This window comes from Ctenopharyngodon idella, chromosome 2, assembly GCF_019924925.1.
Source record: "Ctenopharyngodon idella isolate HZGC_01 chromosome 2, HZGC01, whole genome shotgun sequence".
Classification (NCBI taxonomy): Eukaryota; Metazoa; Chordata; class Actinopteri; order Cypriniformes; family Xenocyprididae; genus Ctenopharyngodon; species Ctenopharyngodon idella.
Window position 1 is genome coordinate 33,691,103 of NC_067221.1, and position 12,007 is coordinate 33,703,109.

A 12,007-nucleotide genomic window follows, 5' to 3' on the forward strand; every position below is an offset into this window, starting at 1 on the left:
CTCATCGACTAGCATGTGCCATCATGTTAATCTTTTGTGCAAATCCAGTGTTAAATTGTCCCTTGTTTGTGAAGCAGTCCGGCGTAAAATGACAGCATGGTAAAAACACTCAACAACGACTTCCTCTTCTCTAAAGCAGCCCAACATGGCCTCACCCCCTTTGTTGCGTGTTCTCAGCGGCAGGGTTTATGTAAATTTTAGGGTTAGTGATGTCACTAACCCGCGAAGAAGCTTGTTGTAGTAGGGCTGGGCGATAAAACGATAACCATATGTATCGCGATAGACACGTGATCGATATCAATAAAAAATGTGTCCGATAAAACGTTACATATTTTTTATTCTTTGGAAGAAAACAGGTTGCGAAGCAAGTTTGGTTGCATTAACAAAGGCACTCGCTCTCTGGTAACCTAGCAACGTAGGGAGTGACACGCTAACAGCCAATCATGTAACAGTATCAAGTTTGGTTGTGCCATATCGTTGTCTCGTGCTGGTCTGTTGGTGCTGGATTCCTCTTCAGTAACCGGTACTGTAATCAGTAACCAAGACTGGTAATACCACTAAATTCTCAGGTTTCTCTATGTTTATATTTAACACTTTGCACTATTTTATTACACTTTATTAAGCATTTCTTACATTTTCTTTCATTTTGCACCTTAAATGTTAAGAGATAATTGTTAAGTGTTCATTGTGACTTTAGACTTGTTTACATTTTAATTATTTGAGTTTTCCATGGTTGTTGACATTTCTGTCTAAATAACTGAGGGGATTATGATCAGAGGAAGGTTAAGTTTAAAATAAAAATGTTTAAATGTAATCTATTTTTCTCCTGGTCCTTATTTTAAATGGGTCATAAAAAATATCAAAAATTATCGATATCGACCGATATGAAACACTGATATCGTGATACAGTTTTCAGCCATATCGCCCAGCCCTACGTTGTAGTCCCTACCAGCCATTTGTTCTAGCCCTTAAACATTGAATTCTTTAAAAGAAAATATCTCCGTTTGCTTTGAATTTTGAGCATCGTAACTTTGCAGATGTTTTTTATGCTCTAACAGCAACATTACACACTAACTAAAGTTTAAAATGTGAAATCATAGTCAACCACCCCTTTAAATATAACATTCCCCAACAACACTTATAATGGTGATTGTTTAGATACAGATGCTGTTACATTTGAATCAAAGACAAACATTACTTATAATACAAGAACAAACTACAATATTTATTTTAATATATCTTTATTACTAACTGGTGCAATTTGAAGATTTAACATAAAAAATCAAGTTCATCATAACATTTGCATATTATCTCATCAAATTAAACTATTAAAACTGGCCTTGGCCAGAATGTAAATAAAGATTATTATTCAAAAACTGGAATGAATATAAGAGCTTAGAAGGCCACTAGTGTGAAATCATTTCGTCTGAAACCAAAAAGAAGAGAGAACTAAAACATCTTTTGTTGGGTCTTTAAAAGGAAAATACACAACCGAATAGGTCCTAGTAAAATGAACAGATGCTTTACTGATACCACAGAGAGCAAAACGATTATGGATGGCCTAAAAAGCAAAATGATGGCAGGTTTGATTCATGATGGAGAGAACGTAATGAGCGGCAGAGAGGGACTGGTGCTCTAAAAGGCCAAGGCACAAACAATAAACAGCAGTGTCTCTGTGTATATCAGAATAGACAGCAGTCAATAGTCAGAAAGCAAAGAGATAGCAGTCATTGCAGTTGGGTAATAATAATAATAATGGGCAGCTGTATTTGGTTTGACATAATAGTTGACAGTTTTTAGTCTGAGATAAAATAAATAGAGATAAAAATGGGCCGTTTATTAGACTGATAAGTGAACTGAGAGGTTTAGTTTAGGATCCTAATGGGCAACAGTTTTGGACTGAGTTAACAGTGGACACCTGTACTTAGTGACTCGTTTAAAATATCGCAGTGTTTAGTTTTGAGATCACGAACATATGAGTTTATAGGTGCATTCACGAGAATTACGTGATTCTGACTTCTAAAAACCATTCACATCCCTGTAGAACTTGTAAACTCTGAATTTCTGAGAGCTCCTACTTGTACCACCTGACCTCTGCAGATTCACTTTGGCATTAATTGTGCTGCCATAGAAACGCATAATTCTGAGTCCAAGGACGTAAATAGCTCCGAGTAGAACGTCATGGTTGCAGAACCTGATTTTGCCAAGTACAACATGTTCCTGAATCAGCATCTTTGTTGATCCTGGAACAAAATTCCATTAAACCAATCAGATTTGAGGGACAAGTTTACAGTTTATGTCAAGTTTAGGCTTACAACCAGGGTTAGGTGCTTCAACAACATTTCCCTATGATTTTAGGGATAACTTATGGGTAGTGTTAGGTTTAGGGGTAGGGATATGGTTAGGACTAAATCATCAGACAGGTTGTTCCAGGATCAATAAAATATTTTGACAACAGAACTCAGCAGTCAAACTCAGCAAAATCAGGAAGTGTGTCACAGCACGTCATCTAATTACGGTAATTACGACATGATGTAAACACAGCATAATTTAAGTATTAATGCCAGTGTTTAGTCTGAGATGATTTAGTCACATGATCACAGGATTATAGGACAGTTAAAGGGATAGTTCACCCAAATATGAAAATTCTGTCATCATTTACCCAACCCTCATATCGATCAAAATTTGTACTTTCTTTCTTCTGCAGAGCACAAAAAAAGATATTTTGAAAAATGTCTGTGTTTTTTGTACAGAGCCCCACACATGACATGCAGGCAAAAATATATATTGCGGACATGAATTAAGAATTTGTTCTCTCATTTTAATTAAATTAAGAATTTGTTCCCACGACTTAAAAATTTGTTCCCTTGTTTCAGTTTACCTAAAACAAGGGAACAAATTATTACAACGTAGGCACGTAAAACAAGGGAAGAAGTTATATCGTGTGCACGATTTACTTAAAATGAGCGAACAAATTAGTAAAACATGCTGAAGTATTGAGGTTGTGAAGTCGTGGTAAAGAATCATTAATTCATGGCCATTATATACATATTTTTTTCCCCCTCATGTCATACAGTGCCCTCCGCAAATATTGGCACCCTTAGTAAATATGAGCAAAGGCGGCTGTTAAAATAAATCTGTATTGTTTATCCTTTTGATCTTTCATTCAAAAAATTCACAAAATTCTAACCTTTCATGGAAGTAAAACAATTGAAAGCGGGGGGAAACTCACATTATGAAATAAATGTTTTTCTCCAATACATGTTGGCCACAATTATTGGCACCCCTAGAAATTCTTATGAGTAAAATATCTCTGAAGTATATTCCCAGTCATATTGAAATTTTTTAGCACACACGGTGACTAGGAGCATGTGATTGTCCAGCCATGACAATCACAGGAGTATAAATATTTGTAAACACAAAGGCCAAATTCCCTTAATCATTCATCACAATGAGAAAAAACAAAGAATATAGTTCTGATGTGCAGCAAAAGATTGTTGAGCTTCACAAAACAGAAAGTGGCTGTAAGAAAATAGCTAAAGCATTGAAAATCCCCATTTCCACCATCAGGGCAGTAATTAAGAAGTTCCAATCAACTAAAGATGTTACAAATCTGCCTGGAAGAGGACGTGTGTCTAAATTATCCTAATGCGTGGTGAGGAGGAGAGTTTGAGTGGCCGAAGACTCTCCAAGGATCACAGCTGGAGAATTGCAGAAATTAGTTGAGTCTTGGGGTCAGAAAGCCTTAAAAAAATTACCAAACAGCACCTACATCCCCAAAATTTCTTTGGGAGGGTTTCAAGAAAAATCCTCTGCTCTCATCCAGAAACAATCTCCAACATATTCAGTTGTCAGACAAGACTGGAACTTCAAAAGGGACCGGCTTCTATGATCAGATGAAACTAAAAAAAGAGCTTTTTGGTAGCAAACCCACCAGATGGGTTTGGTGCACACATGGATAAAAAGTACCCCATGCCCACGGTTAAATATGCTGCTGGATCTTTAATGTTGTGGGCCTATTTGTTTTGCTAGAGGTCCTGGACATCTTGTTCAGATACATGGAATCATTGATTCTATCAAATACTAACAGATAAAAATCAAAACCTGACCGCTTCTGCTAGAAATCTTATAATGGGCCGTGGTGGTTGGATCTTCCATCAGGACAATGATCCAAAACAAACATCGAAATCAACACAAAAATGTGTAACTGAGCACAAAATGAAACTCCTGCCATGGCCGTCCCAGTCCCCTGACCTGAACCCTAAAGAAAATGAGTGGAGTGAACTGAAGAGAAGAAGCACCGACATGGAGCTGGGAATCTGAAGGATCTGGAGAGATTCTGTATGGAGAAATGGTCTCTGATCTCTTGGCAGGTGTTCTCCAAACTCATCAGGCATTATAGGTGAAGACTCAAAGCTGTTATCTTGGGAAAAGGACATTGCAATAACTGGGTGCCAATAATTGTGGCCAACGTGAACTAGAGAAAAACATTTATTTCATAATGAGCTTTTCCCCCATTTTCAATTGTTTTACTTAAATGAAAGGTTTGAATTTTGTGAATTTTTTTAAATGAAAGATCAAAAGGATAAACAATGCAGATTTATTTTCACAGCCACCTTTGCTCATAATTTTCAAGGGTGCCAATATTAGTGGAGGGCACTGTATATGGGGCTCCGTAGTTTCATTATATGGACAAAAACATTCTTCTTTTGGACAAAATATCTTCTTTTTTATCCACAGAAGAAAGAAAGTCACAGTTTCATTAGATGAACTATCCCTTTAAGCATCAAACATCATACTAAATCTCATATTACTGCCTTGACCTCATCATAACCCCAGGCTTTTAGCAGGCAGAAAAACACAGAGAAGGAAAGAATTGAGAAGACAAAGAACAAAGAGAAAATCCCATAAACAGTGGATAAATGAAAATAACATTAAGAGTAATTGTTAATTTCCATATTATGGCTTTTGTTCTCTGAATTCATAGTCTTGATTGTTACAGATTTACAGCTGCTACTTATATTTATGTACTAATTATATCTCAAATCCTAAATGCATGTGTTGCATTATTTCACATTTGTGCAATTCAAGGAGATTTACTGAGCATCAAGTCCCTTGAGTCAGAATTACTTGTTCAGGTGAATTAGATGGTGAATAAAACTATTCCAGACGATGCAGACAGAAATTATGACAACACTGACTGGAACAACACAACCAGCTGTTCGACTCTACACTTAATTCACACTGGACTTGACAAATGACCTGAACCTCAGATAAATCTGCTTTCAATTGATCTGAATCTAGATATACTGGAGTGATATTAAATTTAGACACTGTCAATTGTACAATAAATAAATTAAAAATAATTAGATATTAAAGGGAAGTAGATATGCATAACCCATAACCTGGGGCAGGGTTGTTATAGTTAAAACTAAAACCAAAAAATATTCATTTTACAAGAAAAACATTTGAACAGTGAATTTACGCAGGATCTGTTCAACGTGAAACATTTTGGAAGACCTAAGTATTTGTTTTGGAGTCAAACATTCAGTAAGTGTGACTATTAAAGGTACGGTAGGCAATTTCAGAGTGGCTAGCAATAGCAAGCTAGCTTTGAAAACATTAGATCCCACCCTCCCTTCAGAGCAACTCCAAAGCCACGCCTCATCCAAAACACATGAACGCACAGGTCGCACATAGCCAGAGCAGATTCAGCAAGTGTCCTAAGAGACGGTGTTAAATTACCTGTCTCAAAGCGCATAACATTACAATAATAATGAACGTAAAAGGCATTAATAGTGTCGCCATAGAAACACATAAATCCGCTCAGAGTAAAATGTCACGGGTTGCCGTCTCTAAATTACAGTTATGACATGGCATGAAAGCAGCATAAGCTTTTTTTTTTGGTTCAGGAGGAACTGTAAAGGGCGGCTGCTGTTTGTTTGTGGCGCTCAGCGACTGTCTGTCTACAGCTCAAATTTTTACAAATTTTTTGGTCCTTTGAGACTTCCACAGATGATATTTGTACATTTTTTTAAATATGTAGATCACTTCTATTATTGATTACTATCAGGATTTGAAGAATAACAAAAAGTTGTTTATGAAAAAAATTGCCTACCCTACCTTTAATTACTGTAATTTGATAGATAAGCTGATCAGTGTTAAAAAATAATTCTGCTGTCTAAGGGTAAAGTTTGCTAAGTTCCCACAGTCAACTGAGTGTCTATAAGCCCTGCCTTTCCCTGGAATGATTTGTGTAATGGATGTAGGTTTACCGTAAGAAAGCCGTGGTTACCATGGGAACATTGGTCCTGTGGTACAGTGCTGAAAATTCTTTGAGCTGGCAGTTTTATGTGCCGCTCACAGATGGGATGTGCTCATTGGTTGGATTAAGGCCAGACACTTGAGGAATTCCTAACTGAGGCTCTGCTTTTGGTCCTTAAACAGCTAGTGGCGACGTTCATTCTGCAGAAAATATGCAATATCCCAGAGTGCAGTTCATGCTGACCAGAGTAAAAAGGTTTGTACAATCTGCAAAGAGAACTAAAAACAAGCTCAAGATGTGCAGAGAAAGAAGCTTGCGTGATCTCTCCTCAAACCGAAGTATTCAAAATGAAAGCAAGTGCAAACCGGAGGAGACGTCGATACATTTAGCTGCTCCGTGGATGAATCATGCAGTCCATGCATATGAAAAGATGTGTAAATAGAAAAATAAATGTTTACAAAAATGGCATAGCATCTGTTGTGTTCTCCTCCCTTAAAGTTCCCAGTCAAATACAACCACACAGTCTCAATCTGCCAAGTGCAGTGTCTACCACTAGAGATAAAACGCATGCATTCCATGCAGTGCTCTTTGCTTTGCAGTAGGGCTGCACGATATTGGAAAAAAAAAACTGACATTGCAAAATGTACTTCTTCTGCTATATGCTGTTCACCAAATGACTTTAACACCCATATTTGGAAATAATTAATAATTCTAGAATAAGTGGGGTGATTTTGTTTCGGAGTGCAAAATAAAGGTTTAAAAAGCTGGAAAATGATTTTTTACTCCTGAAGATTTTTTTGTTTTTACTTTGACTTTTTCTTTTCTTTTTGCGAACCATCCATTTTTTAAACTTTGGGTGTTCACACTTTGGTTTACTCTATACAAGAACTAACACAAACCACTTTCAGTAAGTGAGGTTAAAAAAAATATCCCACTGTTTTGACCAGTATAATTCAGTATAAAATAATAATAATAGTGATTTTTGTTGTGATTAATATATTAAACAAAAAAGAAATCTATTTTAAAATTGTAACTGTACTGTAAAAGAAGAAATCGACTATTTAATAAAAATATTTTTTTTGTAACTGTAAAATTAAAGTCGGCATACAACGGAAAATGCGATAGACTTTTCTTCCCTATCGTGATGTATATCCCAGTGAAACAGCTTCTCAAACAAGAATAAATGTAGGGCGGGACTTGATTTTGTCCATCGGGAATTAATTGGATGGTTGTGGTTTGCTATTGCTGTGATGTCATGTGAGTGACAGGTTGTCCCACCCTCAGGCCAGTAAACACATCATCAGAGAAGAGATGTCGCTGCAAAAGGGAGGGGAACTTATTTTGACTAAAGATTATGAGTCACATGAAAAATGATGATGTGCACAGATAAATAACTTACAATAAATACTTCCAATATTCCACAATTTTGATATTATGGCGACTTTTTTTTTTGTCACTGTAAAATTACAATACTAATATTTATGTCTTGATTTCTTTATTTTTTAATGTAAACCATCAAGTTTTTATTTTTGATGGGCTGCTGGCAAACAGATGCACTACCAGTTTCAGAGTGGATCTCTGCAATTTGCACACAGGCAGCTCGTGGTCCCTTGAAGCACTGTATCATGGGCTGCACGCGTGTGGATGAGCGGTGCCACTCCAGAGCCGGTAGCACATTTATTTGTTTAATTAAATCGCAGTGTGTGTGATTTGACAATCACACTAAGCCATATTGCGATATCGATTTTATTTCAATATATCGTGCAGCCCTACTTTGCAGGGGTAAAGCGTGAAGTGGATACATATTTAGATATGACGAGTATTATGTGTTGTTTTGTGCTGTACAAAGTCTGTAGTCTTTATAAAGAGTGTGTGTGTGTGTCTTTAGGGTGGTGTTCCCCACGCTCCATCGGAGTGGAACCCGTCTCCAGTGGACGAGAGTGGAACAGGTCCGCTGGGGGTAAAGGGATCAGTGTCCGTATCCGTCTCGCCCTCCGCTAAATATCGGCGGTCGCGGCCCCAGCTCGACCCCGTCGTTAACCCCGAGGCCTTGCCCGTGACCTCCTCTCTCTCTGCGGAGATGCTGAATCCGCTGGGCGAACGTTCCAGCTCCTCGTGGGTGACCGACAACAGCGACAGCGGCGTGCCCACCCTGTGGCCTCCCGATTGGCTGACGTTGGAGGACGGGGAGTGGCTTGGCAGTGGGCTGATGGGCAGGACGGTTGGTCTCGGTGGGTGCGTGTTGGAGTGCGTGTAATATGGTGTATTGTGCAGCGGCGGGCCGTAGCTGCAGTACACGCGGTCGCCTGCGACGCTGACGGTCAACGTGGGGTCGCAGCGCTCCATGGTCATGTGGCCGGGGCCCGTGAAGTCATGTTGCATATGCATATCCACCAGAAAATCCAGTTTCTTCTCCATGTCTTCCACCTGTGAGGGTGATGCGACAAAGTTTAGCCAAACAATTAAGCCACACAACGAGCTGTCAGAGTGCATGAGTACCTGTCTCTCAACTCGCACAAATCTTCCCATCATGCTTTGGTCTTCAGGATCTGGCAGGCTTGCTTTGGCAAGATATGACTCATGTCTGAGAGAGAAAGACAGAGAGGGAAAGTAAATCTGAGTAAAAAGTTCAAATGAGAGTGGTTATATCTACTTAATTTGAATAAATCAAAATAAATAAATAAATTCTATTGGCAGAGTTCTTGACCTCAGAAATTCAGCATCAATATAGGCCATAATGCATAACATGGATTTATGTCACGTTTAACAACATGTGGCTGTAAGATTTACATGACTGGGGTTCATGAATCTTTAAATATCATGAATCTCAGAGAGAGAGAGAGAGAGAGAGTTTTAAATGTAATATTAATATCATTTAACTCTTATTTTCCTGCAATCCATGTTTTCACTTTTATATGGTAGGGGGCGCTATTACGCATCTTCTGAAAGAGTGCAGAATCTCCAGATCAAAACACAGGTGAAGAAGCAGGAACAAGCAAACGGTGCTCACTGCAGAGGCAAGTAATGTCCAGCTCCATCTCTATGGACCTAATGGGTGGAGTTGTATTTAGTAATAGGGTTATGGGTAGGGTAAGGGGCTGGTTGGACCATCTAGCTCCACCCATTGACTCTGCAGTGAGCACCCTAATGAAACAAGTGATAGAAGCATTGCTTACGCATATGTAAGCTACCGCGATCATCAAACATTAAACAGCATATAATCAAACCTGCCTAACGTTACTGAATGAAATGTCAAACCCACAAAGAGTTTTAGGAGGTGTTGATGGAAGCGATCTACTCGATCTATGTTTTGATCAGCGTTCCAAATCTGATCCTGATGTAGTCTTCGACAAAAACGTGATTTTCTCAGCTTTTTGCTCAAAATGTTGTTTTTAATGAAACTTACCCACATTTAAGTGTTGATAAAAAAGAATGCATGAAGCTAGAATAAAATGTTTTTTTTTGTTGTTGTTGTTTAAAAGCAGTGGCTCTGTTCTTTATTTTAATATATGGCATGTTCAGATATTCATACAACAAAATATTCTGGGGACCATGAAAGTTTTGTGAAAATGATCAAAAATGCTGGTGCTGGCTGCTAACTATTTTTTAAAAAACAAATATAAAAAAAATATACATGAAATATTCCTTGAAGGATGTTTTCAGGTGTGTTTTTACCTAGGTGACTGCTGAGAGGGGTACGGGAATGGTGCTTTCAGGGGTTTCTTGTGTTTTGGAGTAAGAGGCGGTCCAGGTGTCAGAATCAGATCTATTCTGAAGATTAAACAAAAAGAAAAAGTTTTTTTTTTTTTTTTTTTTTTTTTCACACAAAATAAAAATAATAATGACACAATAATAATGTGATAAATGACACAAGTGAACAATTTGAAATAAAAAAAACAACAATCATCATCATAAAGTAATGTAAATGTTTTACATAACATTTCTTTAAAAATATGAGTATGTTTTAATGTATGTGTGTGTGTGTGTGTGTGTGTGTGTGTGTGTGTGTGTGTGTGTGTGTTACCGTGTCTGTAGATATTTGATTCTGGTAAGCATGTCCAGATGTCCTGCAGAATACTGCTCAATCACGTCCTTTACATCATACGGTCTCAGAGTCTCCTTAAAACGCTTTTTACTCAACAGGAACATTATGATCCTTTAACACACACAAACACAAATGATTCCTCAGTTCAAATGAGAAAAAAAAAGTAAAATCCTAAAACCTTGAGTTTAGCAAGAGTAGTTGAAAGTTCTGTTAAAATAAGTTCTGAAATTCAAAGCTGAATTTCCAGCATCATTACTCCAGTCTTCAGTGTCACATGATCCTTCAGAAATCATTCTAATATGCTGATTTGGTGCTCAAGAAAAAAAACGTATTATCAATGTGGAAAAATATTTTTGTGAAAACAGTGATAGTTTTGTTTAAAAAAAAATGTGATATTTGTGTACCGCAGTGCTCTTATCACTAATTTGAGAGTTGGAATCATCTCCTCCAACAGTATGTCAGGTGGGAAGCCCTTCTCCTCAGGGGTGGGGTCAGGAAGACCACCTGTATCTACAACGAAACACCAAAATGAAGTCAGATTAATTGCACTGTGTGAGTTTCTACTATACTTACTCTATGTATTTAAGGGAGTATATCTATTAATATATTGTACATAATTTATGATTATATTGTGTATGCATATTAACTGTACATGTGTGTGTTTACATGCCCATTGGTACTGTTTTGTTTTCTAGATGTTTAGTACTTTAACCCAGTTGTTCCCAAACTTTTGTCCTCGATGCCCCACCTCCTTACTTACAAGACAATGGAGGATGCCCCCCCCCCAAAAAAAACAAACATACAAATTCACTCTCTGCCAGTAGGTGGCACTTATGGAACAGCAGAAATATAACGTTTCCTTGGTTACAGCTGTAAACAAAGCAGCGCTGTGCTGGTCGACCGGTATGTCCCTACTACTTGCAACCCTTCTCCAGGAACTCTAATGAGGAGAACACACTTTTAATGCATTTGTAGTGGTGGAGGCTGATGGGGCGTTCACACCAGACACGACTTGCGTGGATAAATCGCGCTATTCGCGCGTAAAAATTCACTTCACAACAGACGCGAATTCGCGTCATGAGAGGGGCTTCCAGTCTCGTTTCTGCACACTTCCTCTGAATAAACACATCAACTCGTCAGTGGGAAAGTAGTTGTCAAATACGGCGAATAAGCTCAATTTGCCGGCTTTAGCTAGCTTGTAGTCTCAATATGTATATATATAGCTCAAAATGAGTAAAGAGCGTTTTTTACAACTTACCAGATTGTCCAACCTCCTCACTCACTTTCTTCCAAGCATGATCCTTTTTATTCCTGTTTCTATAAAAGTATGAAGATGTATCGTACAGCTCCAGGTATCCATATACAGCGACGATGATTTTGACGATTCCATTGTTGTTTCGGATTTCTGCCTCCTCTAGCTACGTCGTAATCACGTCACTACTAAAGCAAGCTCCTGATTGGTTAATGCGTCGCAATTTTTCGCCAAAGTTCAGATTTTTCAACTCACGCGATTCGCGCGAATCATGTGTTACGCGCGTCAAACGTCCGAAACGTTCTATTCGCGCCGCGTCATTCGCGCAAATCGCGCCACAGGATGTCTATTTGCGTCTTTGCATTGACTTGACATGTAAATCACTCGCGCTTAACGCTTCATTCGCGTCTGGTGTGAACGCACCATGAGACGCCTCCACCGCTGA

At 38.3% G+C, this 12,007-nt stretch overlaps 1 protein-coding gene across 1 annotated transcript in view; it reads right to left on the bottom strand.

Annotated features, from left to right (window-relative positions):
* Window positions 1-1,224: 1,224 nt before the first annotated feature.
* The window catches only part of kcnq3 (potassium voltage-gated channel, KQT-like subfamily, member 3), a 57,703-nt gene continuing 46,920 nt past the window's right edge, over window positions 1,225-12,007 (bottom strand). Inside the window, exons 12-16 of the mRNA XM_051862106.1 lie at window positions 10,715-10,820; window positions 10,290-10,421; window positions 9,941-10,036; window positions 8,765-8,849; window positions 1,225-8,692 (exon numbers count right to left, since the gene is read on the bottom strand). Of these exons, the coding sequence (XP_051718066.1) occupies window positions 8,150-8,692; window positions 8,765-8,849; window positions 9,941-10,036; window positions 10,290-10,421; window positions 10,715-10,820 (962 nt within the window). The 3' untranslated portion in view covers window positions 1,225-8,149. The remainder of the gene's footprint in view (window positions 8,693-8,764; window positions 8,850-9,940; window positions 10,037-10,289; window positions 10,422-10,714; window positions 10,821-12,007) is intronic.